Genomic DNA, 22,171 nt, shown 5'->3' on the forward strand with positions numbered 1-22,171 from the left:
TCCCATTTGCCCCCCGAGACCCCAGCCCCACTCCCTGGCTTTTAGCATCACTTTTGAGTTCTGGCATCTTCCGAGCGATAGACACGGAGTGAACAGGGGAGCAGCAGATGGGAGGATGCGAGATTTCCTTTCCTGGCGTTCAATTCCCGTTGTACATAGCACGTCACTATGAATCCTGTGTCAAGACCATATAATGGTGCTTTTTTTTTTTTTTCCCCTTTTCTTACAAGTTAGCACACGCGTTTTTGTTTTTTTTTTTCTTTTTTTTTTTTAGAGAGTACGTGTTTTAGACAGACCTGGCCGTGTGTATGTATACTTCTGTATTGTCGGATTGTTAGAAAATAAATTATTTCAGTACGAACGCCCGCGTGCTGCCTTCGGGAAGCGGGGGTGGGATGCGGAGATGGATGTGGTGGGGCGGTGCTGGGGGGGTGGGGTGGCTGCAGCCCCTCCCTGCAGGAATTGGGGTCCTGGGCTGCTCTCTCCCCCCAAGTCCAGGTGCAGCTCATCCACCCGAGGGAGGGAACGAGCCCGGCAGTGCCCCCCCCTCCATCCACGGGGAAGACGCAGTCGGGTTCTGCTGGAGGATGCATGGAGTGGCTGGATTTTGGTAAGTGCTGGCTGTGGTGCCCCGGAGGTGGCAGGACCCCCCCTCCCTGCTCTCTGCTCCCCCCAGGTCCTCGCTTTGCACTGATTTCCACCCCCTCCAGCTCTGGGCTGAAGCTGGGGCTTTCCCTGGGTGGGTGCGTGCTCTGCAAGGAGGGGTGCAGCTCCCCCCTGCCCCTCCCAGCTTGCTTTCCTGGGTGCAGAGAGGAGCAGCGTGCACCCAGTAAGCAGCACTTTTATTTTTTCCAGGTGCGGCAGCAGCTTTGTGCTTGGTTTCTTTGTCTCTTTCGGGCCGACGTGGCCATGGTGGCAGTTCTGGAGGAGCGCGGCCCCGGAGCTCAGGGGAAGGTGATGGTGGTGAGCGGAGCGAGTTCCAGCGTGGGCTCCAGGGCTGGCGGCTGCTGGGTGGAGAAGGAGGCCGGGGGCTGGCGGCCGCCCTGGTGCCCGTACTCGAACTTGATGCGCAGCTCCCCGATGTGGGAGTGAGGTAGGATGTTGGGGATCCACTCGATGATGAACGGGGTGGGCTCCTTCTGGGTGGGAGAGGTGTTTCCTACAGGGGAGGGGGGGGAGAAGAGGGTGAATGGGGGGCCCTGGGCCTTACCTTCATGGTGGGGTGAGTGTTCTTGGGGCAGATGGTGCAGGGGTTGTGTTTTGGGGCATGCATGTGTGCAATGGGCGTCTGGACTTGTGAAGGTGAAATTGGGGGCGTGGAGCGGGGGGGGAACCTGCAGTTGTGTGGCTGTTTTTGGTGGGACGGGGGTGGAGATGGTGACAGAACTCAGAGATGATGGAGGTGGGTTCCATCAGTGCCTTTGCGGTTGAGTGCGAGGGGAAGGGCAACCTGCTGGGGGGCACTGCCCCTGCGTGTGGATTTGGGGCAGAGCCCTTATGGGGAAGGCTCCCCCTGCGTGGGGATGTGAGAGGGAGACCCCCAGCTATGGAGGGACCCCTTTGTGTGGGGGTGTGAAGGGGAGCACCCCTCCTGGTGAAGGCATCTCTCCTCTGGGTGGGGTCTGGGGGCACTCCTTAGTGCCTGGGGGGCTCCGTGGTGGTGACTGCTGCTTGGTGGAGCCCCAGGCCCCGGGCAGGGCAGTGCATCTCCTGCCGCTCCCGCAGGCGTTCTGCTCCAACACTTGTGCACGGATCTCACGGCAGCGCTGCTGGGCTCGGGGCAGTCTTCCTTGGGAAGCTGTGCCCCTCTCTGGGGCTGCCCCGACAGCACGGGGGGAGGAATCCCCCGCCAGGTGGGCTGAGAACTCAGCCCCTCGCTTACCCACTTTGAGGAAGGTCTTGAGCTCCAGCGGGCGGATGGCCGGCTGCTTCTCCAGGCGCCCGTACGTCTCGGCGATGCTCTCCACCTCCACCTTGGGGCACTTGAAGAGCTCGTAGGTGCCGTCCCGGTTCTGGATGAAGCTGCGCGTGATCTCCAGCGGCAGCTGCTGGCAAGCACCGGGGTGAAGGGCTCGGTAACGCGGGGCGGTGCGGGGTGGGGTGTGTGTTCCCCCTTACCTCGGGCGTATCGAAGATCTGCTTGACCTGCAGGATGTTGGTGATGTGCCACGTGTACTTGGAGAAGGTCCCCAGGGGAAGGGCGTCTTTGCGGACAAACGCTGCAGGGAAGGGAAGTGCAGTTAAAGGTGGGGGGAAGGAACGAGGCTGGTGATGCAACTTGCTTTTCCTCGCTGCTTTTTCCTTCTGCTCTGGGCTGCAGCGAGAGCGCTTTGCTCGGAGGCAAGCCCTCAGTCTGCCGCTTGGCGCTGTGCTCTGGACTCTCCTCCTGGTCTCAGTGAAGAGCACAATAATGAAGTAAAGCTGGCTTGGCACTCAGGGACTGCTCAGCGTCTGCGAGCTCTTTATACTCAGCTGGGGGCCAAGCAGTGCTCCTGAAGTCGGAACACCACAGGTGATCGTGCTGAGAGCTCGGCGTGAGCGCTCCAGCGTTGTCTTACATCAGTGTGAAGTGTAAAGCACTGGAGAGAAACACTTAAGATCAAGTGCTCTACAGTCCACTCGGCTCAAAAGCGGCAGCAGAACTGAGCAGAGGCTGCGGGGAAGACGCTGTTTGCTCTGAGTCTGCTGCATTTATTCTTCCAGCTCTAACACCAGCCAAACTGTTGCACAGCTGCTGCCACGGGCCAAGTGCTGAGCCAGGCTGCGCTGAGGCTGGAGCTGTTACAGCCCCAGTGGGAGCACAGGCTGTGGCTCCTGCTTAGCTGAGCTTTCTGCCCCTAAGGCTGCTGGAAACGAGAGGGGGGGCTGTCAGCTTCCTGCTGGCTTTTCCCTGCCTTAAGTGGGATGCAGAGTGCTTTCAGTGCATAAGCGAGTTTCTTTTACCTGTAGTGGAGTTGGGCAACCTCTTCTTGGTACTCCCGCTGGATATCCTCTGCTGCAGCGCATCAAAAAACGCCTGTGGGATGTGGAACACCAGCGGCTCGGGTTTGCCTGCACGGTCACAGAGAGGGCAGGGCTTAGGGCAAGAGAGGCAGTGCTGCTTGCAAACAAATAAAAGGTTGGAAGGGAGTGTGTGGAGGGGTTGAATGCTGGCGTTCCACCACCAGCAAAGTGTTTGATGTTTTCTTTCTTGTGTTGTGGTTTGCGTCCCTGCCCCTTGGGCCCAGGTGTGGGCAATGCTGGGCAGAGCCTGGTGCTGTCGCATTCATTCCCTCCACCAACTCCACCCCTGGGCACCACCTCCCCAGGCTGAGCAGCCCTGGCTCTCTCTGGCAGCTGCTGCCATCCCTTTGCTCCCCGGGGGGGCTCTGTTTTGTCTGGGGCAGCAGAAAGGGATTTCTTTCAGTGGGTGAGTGGAGCACCCAGATGGCTGCTGTGGCCAAGGGCATCGCTGAACTCCTGTGCCTAACATCTGAGACAGCTGCCGGGGAGCAGAGTGTTTGTCTTCATGGACAAACTGACATTGCTCTTACAGGGCTCGGGAAGATACATCCCTGAAGGTGTTTGTCCTCCTCAGGAGAGCCCAGCTGGATCTCTGCACAGGCCAGGCACGCACAGCTCGCAGCAGCTGGGAGCCTTACGCAGTACAGCCCCACTTAGGATTTCTGCAGCGTGTGACAGCGCTGCTCCGAGCTGCTCTGGCTGTGCTCCGCGGCCACGTGCCCTGCAGGAAGCGGCGTGGCTGGCCTGCATGCCACAGGGGATGGAGAAACAAGCCATCACCCATAGCTGCCTGTGCACAGGGAGAACTTGAGCATGACACCGTGCAGAGCCCTGCCCTTAGGGCACGTGAGGGACGGCAGCATGCTCCAGACTGGTGAGGGAGCATTTCTCAGATGCCACGTGAGGCACCTCACCTCACCCTACGTCACCTCTTCTGCCTGGCTCCGGGCGGGTTCTTCAAGCACAAATAACCTCCAAGGGAGTTTCTCCCTTCCCTCAGCAATAAACACCATGCTTTTGTGAAGCTAACACCACATTTGGGGAACAAATCAAAGCCAATGGAAACTTCCCAGGGCAAAAATAACATCTGCTCTGAGCTGAGCAGAGCACGTGCCTCCTCCCTTTGGGCTACTTCACGTTGCCAGGAGCTGGAAGGAGGCTCCCACTGTGGTCCCAAAGCCCAGCTTACCCTCAAACTGGTAATGCATGGTCTGATGGATGCGCTCGGTGACGCTGGCCAGCCAGTCTTGGAAGGACAGGGTCACCTGCGACTCGTCCAGAAGTTGGTTACAGCCTGCGAGGCAGAGGAGAGGGACGTCAGCTCTGTCTGGAAAAACCCAAAGGATTTTGCGATGCCGTACCGACCCTTCTTTCCCCAAGCACCCAGTGCACACCTGTGAATGCTCAGAGGTAACAGTTATGACACGCATACCAAGGAGAATCCCCCCGAGGTGGCCGCTGTTGTCACAGTTTGCATCTCCTTTCCCTCTCCTTTCCCACAGAGCCAGGTGGGCAGCCAGACCCCAGACATTCTTTATTAGACATCACAACCACCACAGTACCAAAAAACCCAGAGGAGCAAGCTCGTGGCTTTGCGAGACCTGATTCACCTCTATCCTGCCTCATCCACGGAGGAGGATGACGTTCCCAACACCCATGAGCACAACCCCACAAATCTATGGCTCCCCAGCCACTGAGGTCCTGGGCAGTGCAGGGTGCCAAACCCAGCTCCCAAAACACGAGGGAGCTGAGAGCGGGGCGGCACGGGGCCGAGCCCTACCTTGCCTTTTCAGCGAGGCAGCAACCGTGGGCTTCTTCAGGCTGCTTCTCCTCAGGCCAGACGTGTCCTGAGCCAGGAGAGGCCCTGGGGAAAGGAGAGCGGCTTGGGGCACGTGCCGTGGTGACAGCGCAGCCCGGACAAGCAGCATGCACACACCCGGCCCCGGTGACCGCGGCACTCACCGGGCGTTAAATCCTTTTTCCTCTTCTTGGCTTTGGTGGCGGCCTCGCCGGCCTGCACGGTGGACTCGGGGCCACACACCAGCTGAGGGACGACGATCCCTTTCAGACCTAGGAGGAATGGCTCTGTCATTAAAAGCACCTTTGCCCCACCTCACCAAGTGCTGTCCTGCTGGGGGGACTCACAGGGTCTCACATCCACCCCAGCTGCTCCCTCTGATTTAATCTGGCAGGACTGATTCACACAGACAGGGGCTCTGGGGAAGGAAAACTAGAGCCTTGAGCTGAATATTTGGGGTTTGGCTCGTTTTCAGCTCCACCTGACAGGGAGGGGGTGCTCCCCAAAGCACCGAGCAGCAAACGTGCCGATTGCCACATGTGGAGTTCCCACATCCTGAACTGCTGCCTGCAAAAACCACACAGAAAACCAGAACCAAAACCAGGGGAAATGCCCAGGGGGGAAAGGTGAGGGCCCCAGAGACACCCAGCTCTCCTGGGGTGGAAAGAGAGCTGAGGAATGGGGAGGGCTCTGCTCCCAGCTCGAGTCCTGCTGGGCACTGTGTGGCATCCCCAAGGGGATGGAAGGGAACAGTGCTGCACCCTAAGCACTATCGTGCTTAGCAGCAGTGAGATGGGGAGTGATTTTAATTAGCTCAGGTTAATTCACCCAGATTTGTCTGTGTTAGGGAGTGTTGCAAACACATTTGGGTGCCTCAGTGGGACTAACTGGGTGCAGCTTTCAGGCTGCTCAGCACACAAACCCAGAGACTTCTGCCCCGTGCGGATTTCACAACACGTTCAGCTTTGCTGCTCTTGCCCAAAAGGAAGAAGACACCCAGTTCCCATCCCAGAAGAGGAAGCTCCACTTGCTACAAGCGTCAATTGCAGCGAAGCAAAGGGGGCCCGTCCCCCAGGGCAGCCCCCTGCTCTGCTCCCATGCCTGCACAGGCACATCACAGCCCCATGGGCACTGTGCCTCCCTGCTGAGCGCCCTGCTGGTAGGGGGAGGAGCAGGAAATGAAGCCCCAGCTGACAAAGCGCCCACGGGGAGCAGGTGTGAGGGCTGCCCTCAGGCCAGCACTGGCTGTGGCACGAGCAGAGGCAGCAGGGTGGCCCGCTCCCCTTGGCTCCCTATTTATCCCCCTCTCAAAATCCCCCAATCAGCCTCAGATACCGCCTGAGTCATAGGTGAGGAAGTCGGCAAACTCCTGGGCCAGGCTCTCGTCGCTGGCAAAGGCACAGATGCAGGCGAAGAAGTGAATGCACCTCTGTGCCGCCGCCTCCTCCTTGGCCGAGGCGGCCTTGCCAGGCTTTAGGGTCTGGCAGGAGCAGAAGAACCTGTGCTCCGCCAGCGACTTCGTGCTCATCTTCTGGGCGAAGGAGGCGTGCAGGTAGCCCAGGCTGTGCTTTTGGCTGGCCTTGCACTTCACCACCAGGACGCTCTTGGTGATCCGCTGCACCAACGGCCCCGTGGGCTCGGTGGCCAGCTGCCAAATAGTCTGTTTAGTTTCAGGCGAGGCCTGCATGGAGTTGAGCACCGAGCTTTTCAGGGTCAGCGGGGTGGCCTCGGTCTGACAGTTCAGGGCCAGCTTGACGTGCTGGCACTGGTTCTCCACCACGCCCTGCGTGGCCGCCTTCAGGCACGCCGGGACGTAGCAGCGGCCCGAGCTGAGCTGAGTGATGATGGTCCCGTCCACCGTCTGGATAGCCGTCTCCGAAACGCCCAGCTCCACGAAACACCGGTAATCCGGCCCCCGGTCCCGCTGGCGCACCGAGTACACCTGCAGGTCGGAGCCGGTGATGATCTTGACGGCGTCGACGCCGGGCTGCTTGCGCGTGCCGTAGCGGAAGACGGTGCCGCAGTTCTTGTTCTTGCAGCTCAGCCCGCGGGTGCCGTTGTACGTGCCGCAGCGGGGACATTTCCTGATGCCCCTCAGCGTGGCCTTCCCCAGGTCGGACAGGAAGGAGGGCACTTTGGTCCTCACCGACGTGGGTTCCATCTTCCGGGAAGCCTGGAAGGGCAGAGGTGGGGAGGTGAGTTAGCAGCAGGGACAGAGGATGAGCACAGCGGGGTTCTGGTGACACCTACAGGTCCCCCTGCAGCAAGCACGGAGGCGGTGGCCCAGCAGCTCCTGAATGGGGAGAAACAGAATGGGGAGGGAGACTCGCTGCCAGAACTAGGGGACGTCGGCACATCCCCACCCTGCACATACGCTGTGTTCCAGCCTTGGGTGCACAGGAGAAAAGTGAGGTCAAGCAGGAGCTTTTGTGTGCCTGTCTGCATGCAACAGACGCAGGCTTGGCCTCGTCCCGTGCCCCCATCGGGGGCTCGGCTCATGCTGGCAGACACATGCTGCCAAGCCCCATGGTGATCGCAGCACGGGGACGCAGCGTTCTGCATCCGGATCCCGAGGGTCTCCTGACAGAACAGAATCACAGAAGCTGAGTATCCTGAGCTGGAAGCGACCCGCAGCGATCACAGAATCCAAGCGCTGGCTCCAATCTTGTATCTGAGGGCACTGTCCCAACGCTCCCTGAGCTCCGTGTCACCGCCCTCTGGTGCCAATCCTCTCCTTAACCCCCACCTGCCCCTCCCCTGACGCAGCTCCAGGCCGGGCCCTGTCCCTGTCGCCAAGGATCGAGCGCCGGCCCGGTGGGGTTTAGGGCAGTGTGACAAAGGGGAGGGGGAGTGGCCACAGATATCCCACTGCGTATGGCATCCCAGGGGCAAAACAAGTGGCACTGAGGGGTCACAGCCCCACGGGGCACAGCCCAGCAGCCGCACCCAGCGGGCTCACGGGGCATGCTTGCCACGGCCTCCGCCTGCTGCCGTGGAGGAGCAACAGCTGTACAGAACCACGGCACCGGGCTGGGACAGGGAACATTTACTGACACGGGAGGGGGCCATTCGGGCATCCCCTGGGCTGGGCCCCTCCTGCTCCCCTCAGGCCCAGGTCCAGGCCCTGTCCCCTCAGGCCCCGGCCCCCTCCCCTAAGACTCAGGCTTAGGCCCAGGCCCAGGCCCAGGCCCAGGCCCAGGCCCGCTCCCCTCAGCCCATCGCCGCGCTGACGTCACCGCCGCGGCGTCGCCGTGACGTCGCCCCCCGCCGCCAGGGGCCGCCCCGCCAGCCCTTTCCCGCCGTCCCCCCGCCCCTCTGACGTCACTTCCTGTCCCGCGGGCGCGGGTCCCGCGCCGCTCCCCCTCTCCCCTCCCCCCCCATCCTTTACCTGGGCGGCGGCGCGCGCCCCCCGCTCCAGCCCGGGCCCCGCCGCGAGGCCGCTCAGCGCCCCACCTCCGCCATGGCGCCCGCCCGCCCGCCGCCGCGCTCCCATTGGGCCGCCGCGATCACGTGGGAGAGCCGCAGGGGGCTCTGGGAGATGGAGTCCACAGCCGCGCCACTGCGCAGGCGCACTTCCACCCGAGGTGGGCATCCCATGCCGCTTGAGCCGATCTCCGGCTTTTCCCCCCCAAAAAACAACCGCCCGCCCCAACGCCTGCTTCCCCCCAGAGCCACGGGTAAAGAAACGAGAGCACACAGAACTTGGGTTTGATTTTTTTTTGTTGTTGTTTTCTTTTTTTTTTTTTTTTTTTGCATTTTTTTTCCTTGAAGGCTGGTCATAGAGGTAGGACAGAAAGATCGCTTTTGGCCTCTGAACACTGAGATCAGCGCTGCTCCCCAGCTGCTCCTCCAGCCAGGCCCCTCTGCATCCATCACCATGGCTCTAGAGAGGGGTTTTCCTTTGCTTTTTTTTTTTTTTTTTGAAACAGTTTCTTAAAAACAAGAGAGGATGACTTTGTATTCAAAGACTACCAAAGTGTATATTTGATATCCACATGCAAAAAAAAAAAAAAAATAATAATATATATATATGCATAAATCAAGAACTCCGCATCCTACCTTTAAATAAGGAAACGTACAAAGTCGGCTAACGTTTGTGCAAAATATTAATTTGCTAAAATATTTTACATAATCCGTACATGTCAATGTAGAAATCGAGTCGAAAAAGGAAACAAAACGAAACGGAACACGGAGCTGGTGGGTAGAATTCGTCACATTTTAGTCAAGAGTTGCAACGGGGCTCTCCGCGTCCTGCAGCAGCGGAGGGCGCATCCAGAGACGGGGACCCTCTGCCATCCGTGTGATGCTGGAGGCACCTGCTCACACCACGCAACGCTGGGTCCACGGGCACCGATGGCAGAGACGCAGCCTCGGCCCCCGGGGACTGAGGTCGTAAGGCAAAGCCAACTCCGAGCAAATGTTGCGGTAGAAAACGATGTAAACTAAGAACCCGGCCTCAAAAAAAAAGCCGCTCGAACGGAAGTGGAGAGATGGACGCTTTGTACAAGAGGCTCTTTGAAAAAAAAAAAAAAAGAGGGTTGTGCAAAGGCTGAGGACGGAGCGCCTCCAGGACTCGCACGCTTTTGGCTTTTCTTTCGTACAACGGCTTTTAGAATACACTGGAACTCGTTCGGAATGCAAACTAAAACTGCACGCTACTCCCGAGGAAAAACAAGTTTGACATTGTGCAATTTTCTGCCCCAAGTTTAAGTGGCAGTAGTCCCTGCAATTTGCTGTGTTTCAACAGTGGATCAGTTAAGAAACACATATAGAAAAGAGGAAAAGAAGGCAAAAGTTGGCAGACATCCAGCATCTCGTTTTTTGTGATTTTTTTTTTTTTTTTAAACAATGCGGATGACAACTTCACGATTAAAAATGTTTTTTTTTGTTTGTTTGTTTCTCTCTCTCTCTCTTTTTCTTTCTTAAATAAATACATTGCATCTGACGCTCGCACTGACTTGATCTGATCAATCTTGGTGGTGAACAACGGCTCTGCGGCGCTGCTCCAGCGTCCGTCCCTCACTGCGTCTCGAAGCCCGCCACGCGGTACCCGGCCTGGTTCGTTAGCACGCTGCCGTTCTGCCCCTGCGGGGGCTGCACGCTGTAGTTGGCGCCCATCCACGCTGCGGACGACTGTGTCTGACTGTAGGAAGGGGGAAGCCGCGTGTTAGGGAGCCACGGATCATAGGCCTCCAGTCCAAGCCCCCCCCAAGCAGCTTCTCTCTGTTAGCTGTGGTGTAACGGGGCAGGCAGACCCCAGCAGGCCTCTCCTATTATAAAAGCTGATAAATTAAGTGTTCTGTGCTCCCTGCTTCCCTTTGCATTTAATATCTAAGACTGACATTACCAGCGTTGAGTAACAACAGTGAAACAACCGAATTTCACGCTGGCAGCACAGTGACCAGACTCCATGTTTGGCCAGAAGGCGACGTGTCAAAGTTCAACACCGTTTGGAAGATGGGGGTAATTTGACTAGAAAATAAGAACTCAAGCGCTGCTGTCCCAACAAAGGTTTATGAGGAGTGCTCTCCTATGCATTCCTCAGTATTTGTATACCACAGGCAACGCTACACCTCTTCTAACAACTTCACATCGCTGCAGCCTCAGAACATCACCTCCCTTTATAGGAAAATCCCTGGGACGTGACTGCAGGCATGGAAATCCACGGAGCACATACTCACTTGAAGCCCTGCTGGTTCCACGCCTGCCCGTACATCCCGTAGGCGGGGACCTGCCACCCGTTGGGCACGTACTGCCCGAGCTGGGCGTTTCCATACCACTGCCCCCACTGCCCGTAAGCCTGTGGGTATCCAATCTGATTCTGCAAAGGACAAGATGTGTTAGGTGCTGCCTGGGAACACAGCTGAGCTGCTCACAACGCGCCTCGCCTGCACGCCTGCCTCGGGTTGGAAGCTTACAAGGGAAGTAACACTGAAATTAAATGCAGACATTTAGCAGGACACTCTTTGGAGTGCACAAGCGTTTCATTAGCAGAGGGCCCCAGTGCTTTGCCAACAAACAGTGTAGTTGTTTTCTCAAAGCCCAGAGCTTTCTCGCTGACATCCAGGAAAGAGGAACAGCAGCAGTGCTTACTTCCATGGCACAGAAGATACGCCACACGCAGGACACCCTTCAGCAAGTTCGCTTCAAAATTTCACATCGCAGTTTTCTCCACAATAAGATTTCAAAGGATTTGTAACCACTTTAGAGAAACACCCACTAATGAAATAAAGAGCAGTCCCACGTAACGCATGCAACGTCTTGACAGCCACTCAGCAGGTTTCTATTTAAGACTAACGTCAAGCAATTGCCTTTGTCACGAGCAGAGGAGCAGTTCTGACCTGCTGCACCGGGCTGATCATGTCTGGCGTCTCCTTGCCCCAGTAGCACTTCACTACGTGGCCTTCTATAGTTGTTCCATTGACAGAAACGATTGCATGCGCGGCGCTCTCGTGAGAATTAAACCTGTTGGGATAGAAACGGTGCCAGGAGGAACGATATGGTGAGCAATGCCTGGAAGTAACCCTGAGAGAGCCCCACAGCCTGGCTGAGAACCCTGCAGCGAGGCACAGCCTCTAGTCAGGCGTACACCCACCAATGCTTCGTGAATCTGTAATTGTTATTAAATCCTTCCACGTGCAAACTGCACGACAGCCTACCGTACAAAGGAGTAGCCTTTATCTGGGAAGACTCGGATTTCCATTATCTGCCCGAACGGAGAAAAGGTCTGGCGCATTAGCTGCTCTGAAACAAGAAGCAGCAGACCACCAAAATGAGATCACACGGCGTCACCTGGAGTCGTTCCACGTGACAGCGTGCTCTGGGGACACGATACCTGTCAGGCCTGAGGTGACACCTCCGCAGTACACGGTGCAGTTGCTGGGACTGGACTGATTGACCACGTCGTCGTAAGACAGTTGTTTGGTGTTTGCTTAAAGAGATTGGCAAGATTTTTTTTTTTTTTTTTTTTTAAAGTTTATCACACACGTCATGGAGCAGTTCTGATCTCATCCCACCAGTAAGGAACCCTGCTGACAGAGCTGGTGACAAACACTGAGCACGGTCAGCACTTTCACTTGGGTTTTTCTGGCTGCCCACGGCCACCCATTCCTGTTTAGGACGGGCTGCTAATGACAAGGATGCTGCCGTGAAATTAAGTTGACATGTCGAGCTTATCAAGTCGGTCTGATACACCTAATTTCCAATCTCTCTTGTGGAAACGCTTTAACACAGCCCTGCAGGCTCTGTATCACAAAAGGAAGTCTAAAGGCCAAGAGAGCAAAGTTAAAACAACCCCACAGTCATCCCAGCTGTCCTGACAGACAGCAGGTTTCCAGAGCGTGCAGAGCCCAAAGGAAGCCCTTGGTGGCAGTGCTAATAGAGTTGTTCTAGCTCAGGAAGTTGATTTGTTCTGGAGTTTTGAACCAAGAATCTTTGCTTTCGAGCACTCGCTTTCCCCTCTCCCACAACTGCCAAATGCTTGGAGTCACAATTCTCTCCTCCTCCCTGCGTGTGTGGTGGGAGGTTTGCAAAGAGGCCAAAGTGAAAACACTCACATTCATATGTACTCTTTGGAGCTGGAGGTTTTCTCGTTGCCCAGTTCGTTCTGATTTGCCTTCCACCAAGCCACTGGCCGCCCATCTGCTGAATAGCATTCTCTGCATCCTGTCCACAAGAGAGAGAGAAAAAATACTCATTTACTCCAAAAAGACACTGCTGGGTCACTGTGGAAGCCTGAGCATTAGCAAAACCCCTAACCAAGAAGGAACACCTGAGTAGAACTCTCCATCCAGGCCCACTGCTTTGGTTTTCCTCCTGATGGTCCCCACCTCTCACATCCATGAGAATCAGCGAGTTACAAAGCCATCCTTACCCCTCAGCAAGAGGGGAAACCGAAGCCAGAGATAGATGGGGACCAAAATTACTCCCTCCTACTCAGCAGCAGCTGCTTGAAGATCCCCTTTTCCAGACTGTGCCGCAGCTTACCCATTTATTGAAGAAGGAGACGAAGCCATAGCCTTTGGATTTCCCCGTTGCCATGTCCTTAACCACCCGTGCATCTCTAGAAAGCAGAAACAAGAGCCAGTTCAGCACCTCACAAAGCCAGCCCGGCTAACTCGAGTCACACGTACAGCTCATTTTCACCTTTCACCTTTACTAAAGTCAACTGTTTATTGCACCAGCAACACAGTCAAAGCAAACGGCTTCGTTTCTAAACAGAACTTTACTACTGCTTTGCCAGGTGGTAGCAAAATTAAACTTAAATTTCGTAAACATGCAAATCAATAGCTTCTCTAACAAACGTAGGTACTTTACGACAGTTGTTTCCACTTCAAAACGCTTTTACATACTGTTAAGGCACAAAGCATGGTCAAAGCAGCTATTCCAAAGAGTCACTTAAGCCACGTTGCTCACTAACATTAGCTGAATGGCTCTCTTTAACCATGCAATCTTACACTCTTTGCCAACACATTCTACCTACTCATTCAAAATATTAAATAGAAAAAATGAAAAAGAGAGGAATTAAAAGGCATACGTCGCCTGTTAACTGAATTCTTTAATTTTCTCTGGTCAATTCGTTACCCCCTTTTGGGACTGTGGGCAGCTGTAAATTTTGAGAGATTGACATTTTCAGAAATTATTGAAGAAAACACCGAAACATTTACGTTTTAAAACTACACATTACAAATCATTCAAAGTGCATTTGTACAATAGCAATCATACAGGACTGATTGGAAACTACAAGATATAAAAAAAAATAAGAAAAAAAAAAAAAGGAAATTTATAAAAGTAAATAAGAAAACTACAACGTTTGTCCACTGTGAACTGTAGCTTGTAGTTAGCCATGGCAATTCTGTCCATTCTTCAGAGACACTCTGCAAAATAACCAGAGCCCTATTATTTGAGATTGAGTTAGGAAGAGAACCCAGCTACAAGAGCTAACCCCCACTCGTGGAACGCCACGCTACAGCGCTTCTCAGGCAATTTGGGTCCAGGTCAGCCAGGGGCTGGGATGCTCTCACCTCCAGGCCACCCCCTCCTCCCCCCCCACACGTAACAAGCATTAAGGAACAGAAAGCAAAACAGAAAACCAGTCAGCGAGTCATGCAATGGAACTTATGTCTGCATAACATAAGAGGGTTCAGAGAAACTAGCGTAACATGGGCACAACATTTAGCATTCCGAGACTGGCGAGAGAAGTCACAATGAAGAGAAGGCTCCTGACGCTGCTTTTTTAAGCCTTACAGGACCTGCAAACGCTGTACCATAAGCTCATCCTGGTCCATGTAAGCCTACAGCACTGAAAATACCTCTTCCGACGCTAGCAGTGTTATTTCTTTACTGTTTGCAACACCTCCCCCCTCCCTTTTGCTTTTTTTTTCTCCTCCCTGGTCTGAATTTGGGTAGCACAAATTGCCTGAGAAGAGCCACGCTGGTACTCTTATCTGGTTTGCTCTCAACAGCCTAAAGAGGGAGGGGGGGGGGAAGAACTCATCTCTACTTACCCTCAACTGAAAACTTTGAAAATAAGACTTGAGAACAAGTGAAAACATGCGTACAGCAAGCAGAAAAGGAAACCACAATGAATGTGTGCTTTGACAGCGATTAAAAAATTCAGATGCAATGAATTACCAACATTTCTTATGTGCTAATCATGCAGTAGTTCAACCTTGGTTTCATATATATATATATGTATAAAAAAAGCTCAGTTTAACACCAATGTTAAAAAAAAATAAATCAGGAAATATTCCATCAGCACATTTCCAGAAAGCAGGCACTGATGAGGAACAGGTTAGGTCAAGTAGCTTCTATCGACTGCTTAAGAGACAGCAGCAGTGTTTTTTTGGGGTTCAGTTCCACCAAGCAGAAAACCAAGGCCCTTTCTGCTCTACCTAACCCCTCTGTTTGGGAACAGGAATTTCAGAGAGTCGTAACGGGGACCATTTCTTTTTAGGCTGTCCATTTAAGGCAGGGTAAGCTGTCATTCTCAGCCTGCTAGATCTACAGCTGTGTGCTGAGCACCCCCAAAAAGCAGGAGCTTGTTCACCTTCTCCCCACCCCAGTGGTGCTGTGTCCCAAAGGGCTTTGCTTTTGGGGGCTTTGCTTTTGAGGGCTTTGCTTTTGAGGGCTGTGTTTGCTAGAGAAGCCTGTCTATTGGAAGGCACCTGAGGAACCCAGCACTGAAGAAGCTCGGGGAAATTCCTTCATAGCTCCACCACATTCACACCAAGGCAGCTGCCCGCTGCTCCCTGCCTTTCCTACTCATTCCAGCAGCAAACTGCCAGTGCAAACCCATTTGACAGCAGCCCCTCGGCCCTTCCATCCACACTGCATTTGGCCACGAGGATAAGCTGACCCTGCTTAGGAGTCTGACCCTCTGAGTTTCCTAGAGGACAATTACAAAGGCTGTAGTTGAGATTTAGAGTTCTCTGAAGCAAGTGACATTCAGATCACATGTTTGTTTTTTTTTTTAATTGTATCAAAGAAGAAATCAAGCTGGCATTAACAAGAGTAACACACTGGACTCTGAGGGAAAAACAAAAAAACAAACTTACTTCAATTAAATGCTGCACTACACAACACTCCAAAGCACTCTATGTTCTCTTACATCACCATCAAGAAACTTCAATGTCCAGTACAGACAACACTACAAGGAAAATTAATGGTTTACATTTGGAGGATGGAATGAACGAACTGCTCCTTACTCTGCTACACCCTGAGTCCAACAAACTGGCAGGCAGAGAGCTGCAGCCACCGTTCCCCCTCTGTAACGCGTTCTCCTGTCACACCATCGCTCTGCACAGCCCATGAGTGCGACTCCAGGACCAAAGATGCCCCGTGGTTTTGGCCAAACACCTGGAGGCCACTGGAGCTGCAGCCTCTGGGTGCCACGAGGCATCTCGTGCTGAAGAGGTTTCATTTTAGGGAGGGGGGGGGGGGGGAATTTTAACTGCCCCAAATGGCTGCTGCCAGTGGCCTGCACGCCACGGCTAACAGAAAACCCAAGGCCTCGTGAGGTGTGAGCATGCAAACGGGCTCACTCACAAACTATACAGCGCGATGCTGATGTGATTGCTGAGAGGGCAAGTTAAATGTGTAACCCCACGTTTATGAATCGTTTTTTTTCCAGTGTTGCTTTGTGAGGAGTATGAAACCCAAGCAAGTCATATGTAACCTTTCTAGGAAAGCAGCTTCTAGAAAGAAACCTCCTTACACAGCCCTGCTAAATGCTCAGCCATTCAGAGTCCGGGCGCTGTATGAACAGATGAATGTGTACTCCTGCACTGGGTCAACTTTTGGATTTTACTTACTGAAATATGAGGCTGCCTCCATTTAGGAGAGAGAACTTTGTTTATCCTATAAAATTACTTACGATATTCTTCCAAACGGCGCAAAAGCTGCTTTTATATCTTCAGTTGTAATTTCGGGACTGAGGTCTCCGACAAAGACATGGAAATGGTCTTTTTTGGAAAAAGAGAAAAAAGGATTTTAAAGTTTGAAGAGAAACCCTGAACACACGCACAGACACACACTCACAGCAAGCTCATACAGCATGGATTTGCAGTTCTTAAGTACTACACGAAGGCTAGAGCTCATATGAAACAGGATTTACAGCTGTTCCTAACAGATCCAATGCTTGGTCACAGCATTCACATTCTGCTTTTCACAAACTTTTAAGACCAGTCACCATTTACAATACAAAGTCTTAAGCTATTTACTCCATGTGCCAACTCCATGTGAAAATCTGTATGCTAGTGCTAAGCTTCGATACGGTACGAGATGATTAGCCACACAAAATCTGATCCACTGAAACATTTCAGTTTCAAAAAAATGCAGAGTATTGGGCATTTGAAAGCAGGACACGTTGCAAACCTAGCCTGGTTTAACACCACAGGACGTCAACAACAAATCAAAACAATACCTTGCACTGCAACAGCTTGCTGCTAAAGAATTTGAGTTCTTTAAAGCCAACAGTTTTGGCTGCCCAGCCATTACACCATGTGAATTCAGTGCGTGTGAATCCGTGTGGAAGTGAACTGAGCCCTGAAGGCCTTTGGGTGGTTAGTGAACCCCCGTGAGAGATTCCATGTTATGTTTAAGAAGATACCGTTACCTTGTGAACGCTGTGTGCTGTCATCAGGTAGTACCGTTGTCAAAGATTAGATTCGTTCTTAAGTTGATTAACACAAACACATTGAATAGTATCTCAGGATTATGGACAAAACATCACTGCCTGTAACTGTATGATGCTCAAGGTTCATGTTTTAACACTACCCGTGCAAATCAAGCGATCACTCCGAGCCTGAGGGACACTTACTGCTCGTGTCTTTCTTCTGGCTGCTGGGGGTCGTTGCCCAGTTCACTTTGACCTCCTGCAAACATCAGTTGGCCGTCAGTTAGATCAAGCACGTCACAGCTGAGCACAGATACCACCAGCATTTCATTCTGACGCTACGGGGAAGGCAGGCATGCAAGTTCCAGGTGAAAGCTTATATTTAAGACACGTTTCTTGGGTGTTTTGGTTGGTTGGGTGCTGTTTTTCTTGCAGGGAGCAGGGGGTTCAATGAAGTGCCTAACATCTGCAGCGCATCCACTTCCTCTCAAGTGGCATTATCCTGCACTGGCTGAGACAGCCTGCGCTCTCCAGCTCCAACTCACCCTGTAGACATGACAGCTTACCTTACCCATTATCTTCCGGCCATTCATGGCAGCCAGTGCCGAAGCCGCATGGCGATGCTCATAGAACTCCACAAAACAATAGGGATCATTTCCAGCTGTCTGATAGAAAAGAGATAGATTTATGATCACCACCTCTTCAAACTGCCTCTTTGCTATCACTCTCAGCGCCTTATCCATGAAATCTGAGCAGCTCCAAACGAACAGGCTTCGTTAGTGTATGCTGAGATCACAGTCAACATGCTAACAATGCTCCAGGAGCTTTCAGTTCCACTTGGAAAGGTAAAAGTGTGGCCAAAAAGAACCTTTTCAATCTAATTTACAATGTCTGCATGTTATCAACCTGTTCTATCCCTTTCAACACGTCCACTCATCCTTAAATAGTACCAGTTATGAGTCAGAAAACACTTCATAACGACATGACAGTGACCTACCACCTCATCACAACCCCATAACCTGGTCATGCCATATTGCCAGAAAGATTCCAAAAAGCACCAGGACCCAAAGCCATTTGCTATAAGGAGAGGGGAAATACTAATTAGCTGAAGGCTCTTACATCCATTATCATTTTGCAGTTTTTGCATGGTCCAATCTGGCTGAACAGCTGGAGGATCAGAGGCTCCGTCACATCTCTGGATAGGTTCCCCACGTATCTGTAGGGTGAAAGAAAAGGTTAGAAGCACAGACAGATGTTCCTAAAAGAGGGGGACACAGAGAAAAGTGATTTTTAGGAATGCTGATGGAGCAAACACCGCTGCATGTTTTGTTACCATGGGCTGCCCTGCCGGGGTTGGGTGCTGGAACAACATTTAGCCTGTTCCTTTTAAAAAGGGGCTTCTGAAAGCACTGTACCTGCCTGTACCAACGGCAAACGTGCTCAAGTGCAGGTACTCCCCACCTCTTCCTTCACTGAGAGATTACCCTCAGTAAGGACAGACCCTCAGCAGAACCACCTCCCTGCTCTCGTTTGGGATTCTTACAACACTTCTGCATTCCCAGCAACGAAGCGCATAAACCCACGGGGATTTTTTAGAAAAGCACGCAGAAACCTCAAGCTCCAAAGGCCCAGCAGCACCTTCCCACAAAGGAACGTTACGTGGCGAACCACGGCTTCTGCCACGAGAAGCACCACCAAGCCACGCTGCCAAAGGCACGTCAATAAACCAGCAGTCCTCTCCATGCAAGAGCTGCAGGAGCCCCAACTGGCAGGAGCTCTTGTCCTCTCCCTTTTTAAACATTAGCATGGTTTGGATAATAAATAAGCCGAGGCACCAGGCAGCAACACACTCTCACGTGATTTTTTCTAGGGCTAAGCTTACAGCAGTTTACTTGTAAGTGCAGGCTTCCCGGGCACGTGTCTGTGCCACGACCTTTGCACTAATGCTGCATTTTCACCTCAATAATCAGGCAGCCGTTGCATGAAGCATTCCCTCCCTTCAGGTTGGATTTAGCTGGAAAGCACAGGATTTGGGTAACACATCTCTTGGGAGCGCCACGAATTTCTGCACGGCTGCAGTCCTCTCAAAATGCAGAGATAAATATTTATATATATGTGTAACTGTGACCCGTGTAACTACACATTAGGTATGGTCCTGCACGCCTCTGCTGCCTGCTCTGTGTGGCAGCAAGTCTGGAGAGCTTTCTCCAACCCACAAGCTGCCAAACCACCATAAAAGCGTGGCATTACCACCAACTGGGCCCATATTTAGAGGAAAAACACAGAGCTGCAGCCCCCCTGAGCAACAAACCGGGCTGTTTTCCCCAGTGTACTCAGCAGCAAGCTTCAGCCACGCTCTCTGTGCTGCACTTGAGCAGTTTGAACATACTCAAGCTTCAACAAGCATCTGCAGGAGTTTCTTTGCAGCTCTGCTGCTGGCAGCAGACACAGCCCAGCACACCTGGACCTTGGCCTGCACCATTGCTTAAGAAATAAGTGCCAGGTGATGGGAGCATGCCCCTGGGGCCAGCTCCACCGGGAGCAGGGATCTCTCCCGCACGAGTCTTCCTGCACCCTTTCCACCCCCGTTTTCTGCTAGCTGGATTCTCAGGTGTTGCTTCTTTGCAGGTGGAGGGCCACACTACGCAAGGCAAATCACGCAGACAACTCCCTCCATCCAGGGCACGTTGATCAACATCTGTCTCCTTGACAAGTATGCCCAAACTAGCGGGTGGTAGCACCCCCCCCATCTTTTTATAACCACAAAACAAGTCCGAAGTGCACGTATTCGAGAAGCATACGCGTCAACTGCAAACAAGAGCTCTTTGTACAGTTCAAAAACACTGCCTGCGCTGTAACCGCCCCTCACATTCATCACCGTTGGAGAGTGGCTTTCCAAGATGGTAACCAGCCACGGGAAAAGCAGTGTTTATCCAGGAAATCATTTATATGGCTAACGTGGCTCATAACGTCCTCCTGGATACCCAGGCACTGACACCTCCCCACAAAGAAACGGGTTACGTGGACATCACGCGAACAGAACCTTATTTCCACCAGCACTTCCTACAGAAATCCTCGTCAGTCACACCATTAACGCACGCTTCAGAGCCAAGCTGGCGTGCAGCTGCATTTCAGCCTTCCAAGAAACCCGTCTGAACCTCACGCTGCGCAATTCGGCCCATGACAATCCCTCCGTGTGACTGCGGAACGTCACTGGAAGCGATTCGGAGAAAGGCAGCTCCTGGCATGTTGCTCAACAGCCAGCTCAGCAGAAACGCGGCCGCGCTTGTGCAACTGGCCACACGTGCTGCAGGACGGATAATTCATTCCCTAGAGCACGAGTTGTGTTCTGCCGAGACCACTGGCGTGCAGACAACAATTTCAGTAGGGGGAAGGAGAAAACATTTTGCAAAATAAACACACCGGCATGCCAGCAGGTCTGACCCATGTTTGTGGATGCTAAGAATAGTTTAAGGACAACAGGATCGTACACGCGCCCCAAACGGAGCAGCTGGCACAAGTCACGTAAGAGCCTTGTTTTCCTCGAGTTGCCAAAGTGGGAGGAAAGCTTGCCCCTGCTAAGATCCCTTTTTCACCCCCCACTAAATGAACACAGAATGGCTTGGGTTGGAAGGGACACCAAGATCATTGAATTCTAATCCCTCTGCCACAGGCACGGCCACCAACCTCCAGATCTGCTACCAGCCCACGTTGCCCACAGCTCCATCCAACCTGGGCTTGAACACCTCCAGGGACGGAGCATCTCCAACCTCTCTGGGCAGCCTGTTCCAGCACCTCACCACTCCTTGAAAAACTTCTCCCTGATATCTTGATGATGCACATTCTTGGGCTGACAAAGATCATGGCGACAGAATACAGAGGTGAAGCAGAAGACCAGGACTTCACCGAGCTCTGGACAGGGGAGCCACTCCAGGTGGTGCCTGCCAGCTACGGAGGGAGCTGCACAGCTCAGCTCAGCACCTCACTCCTGTGTGCTCCACCAAAGCCCAAACACACGCTGACAGCGATGGGTGTCAGCTGCGTGAGCGGGGCTGGAAAGCTCCCTGTAATTAAAGGAACTCTGTGAGTTCAGCAAGGCGAGGAGCTGCTCTACAGACACCGTTAGCTGCTCCCTTGGCTGGGAGCCGATTCTTACGGGCACCCCCTGTTTGTCACCGGTTCCTGGCCACCCTCAGCGGTGAGCAGCTTTCAGCCCCCCCCCCTCTGAGAGCTGACAGCGCCAAAATAACGCAGGGCCCAGGGGTGCACAGGGGCCGGATGCTCACAGAGATGTACGTGGAGCAAAGCACGGGAAAAGGCAAATCTGCAGCAGGAAAGGGGCTGGGAAGGTGCGGGCTAAGAAAGGCCCCGGGTTGGGGGGGAAGGGGGGGGGAAGGGGGCAATGCGGTGATCAGCACTGGGGAGGGTACACCACGGGGGAACACGGCCCCTCAGGGCCAGGCCCGGTGCCCCGCAGCCTGCAGCAGGCCCAGGCCGCTCCCTTCGCTCTGAGGCGGCCCCGAGGCCTGGGGACAGCCGCGGAGGTCGGATCGCGAGGCCGCGGCCGCGCTGAGGAGAGCCCGGGGCCGCCCCTCCCCGCGGGGCCGGGAACAATAGGCGGTCTCGCCCCCTCCACACTCACAGGGTCTTGGGCATTTCATCCTCCATGGTTGTGGTGGTGGCGCCGCCGCCCCAGCCCGCCCCGGCTCTTCGCGCCGAGCCGGCCCCGAGACCCCGTCAGCGCGTGGGCAACGCGAGCGCCGCCGGCCCCGCCGCGCCCGAGCGCCGGACAATAACCCCGGTGGTCCTCGCAAGATGGCGGCGGGCGGGCGAAAGGGCCCGGCCGGCAGTGCGCATGCGTCCGGAGGAGGAGCCAATAGCGCTCGTCCCGTTCGGCGCCGGCCCGCGGCGCAGACGCATTAGTGCTACACTGCCTGCACATGCGCACTGGGGTGTGTGTATGGGGGGGGCGGCCCTCTGCGCGCATGCGCTCTGTGGGAGCCGTGATTGAGCATTGGCGGGGTGTCAGCGCGCTGTTCTTTGTTACCTCCTTCCTCAGGGGCAGTGCCAGCTTCTTCCCTCAGGCAGAAGCAATGAAAGGGAAAAAATGCAGTCAAACAATAAAACAAATTAGAATCAAGGCTTTAGGTAAAAAAAAAAAAAAAAAAAAGCTTATGCGCCGCCCGGGAATCGAACCCGGGTCGCAAGAATGGGAATCTTGCATGATACCACTACACCAGCGGCGCTTGCGAGTC

At 53.7% G+C, this 22,171-nt stretch overlaps 2 protein-coding genes and 1 non-coding gene across 14 annotated transcripts; all 3 read right to left on the minus strand.

Moving 5' to 3' along the window:
• C21H2orf42 (chromosome 21 C2orf42 homolog) lies at nucleotides 261-8,289 on the minus strand. 9 transcript variants are annotated; one of them, XM_021374875.1, is made up of 10 exons: nucleotides 7,176-7,963; nucleotides 7,052-7,094; nucleotides 6,137-6,974; nucleotides 4,966-5,073; nucleotides 4,784-4,885; nucleotides 4,193-4,330; nucleotides 2,944-3,051; nucleotides 2,119-2,219; nucleotides 1,883-2,048; nucleotides 261-1,159 (listed from the first exon to the last, which is right to left on the minus strand). In XM_021374875.1, exons 1-10 carry the CDS (start codon nucleotides 7,361-7,363, stop codon nucleotides 945-947), a joined length of 2,007 nt encoding a protein of 668 aa, XP_021230550.1. In that variant the 5' UTR covers nucleotides 7,364-7,963; the 3' UTR covers nucleotides 261-944. The 9 variants fall into 9 exon arrangements, with proteins under 9 accessions (XP_021230550.1, XP_021230551.1, XP_021230545.1 ...); XM_021374876.1 differs by lacking the exons at nucleotides 7,052-7,094; nucleotides 7,176-7,963 and adding an exon at nucleotides 8,190-8,289 and having other exon boundaries at nucleotides 4,193-4,297; nucleotides 4,784-4,867; XM_021374870.1 differs by lacking the exons at nucleotides 7,052-7,094; nucleotides 7,176-7,963 and adding an exon at nucleotides 8,255-8,276.
• On the minus strand, nucleotides 8,707-21,769 carry TIA1 (TIA1 cytotoxic granule associated RNA binding protein). 4 transcript variants are annotated; one of them, XM_021374880.1, is made up of 12 exons: nucleotides 21,559-21,769; nucleotides 18,036-18,132; nucleotides 17,483-17,581; nucleotides 17,121-17,175; nucleotides 16,176-16,263; nucleotides 12,788-12,863; nucleotides 12,358-12,466; nucleotides 11,637-11,732; nucleotides 11,461-11,545; nucleotides 11,143-11,266; nucleotides 10,483-10,622; nucleotides 8,707-9,944 (listed from the first exon to the last, which is right to left on the minus strand). In XM_021374880.1, exons 1-12 carry the CDS (start codon nucleotides 21,582-21,584, stop codon nucleotides 9,821-9,823), a joined length of 1,119 nt encoding a protein of 372 aa, XP_021230555.1. In that variant the 5' UTR covers nucleotides 21,585-21,769; the 3' UTR covers nucleotides 8,707-9,820. The 4 variants fall into 4 exon arrangements, with proteins under 4 accessions (XP_021230555.1, XP_021230556.1, XP_021230558.1 ...); XM_021374881.1 differs by having other exon boundaries at nucleotides 17,483-17,577; nucleotides 21,559-21,768; XM_021374883.1 differs by lacking the exon at nucleotides 21,559-21,769 and adding an exon at nucleotides 15,358-15,449 and having other exon boundaries at nucleotides 17,488-17,581; nucleotides 18,036-18,066.
• On the minus strand, nucleotides 22,092-22,162 carry TRNAG-CCC. Its single transcript has one exon. It is a non-coding gene; the product is annotated as a tRNA-Gly (tRNA).

The sequence above is a fragment of the Numida meleagris genome, chromosome 21 (assembly GCF_002078875.1).
Source record: "Numida meleagris isolate 19003 breed g44 Domestic line chromosome 21, NumMel1.0, whole genome shotgun sequence".
NCBI classification, from domain to species: domain Eukaryota; kingdom Metazoa; phylum Chordata; class Aves; order Galliformes; family Numididae; genus Numida; species Numida meleagris.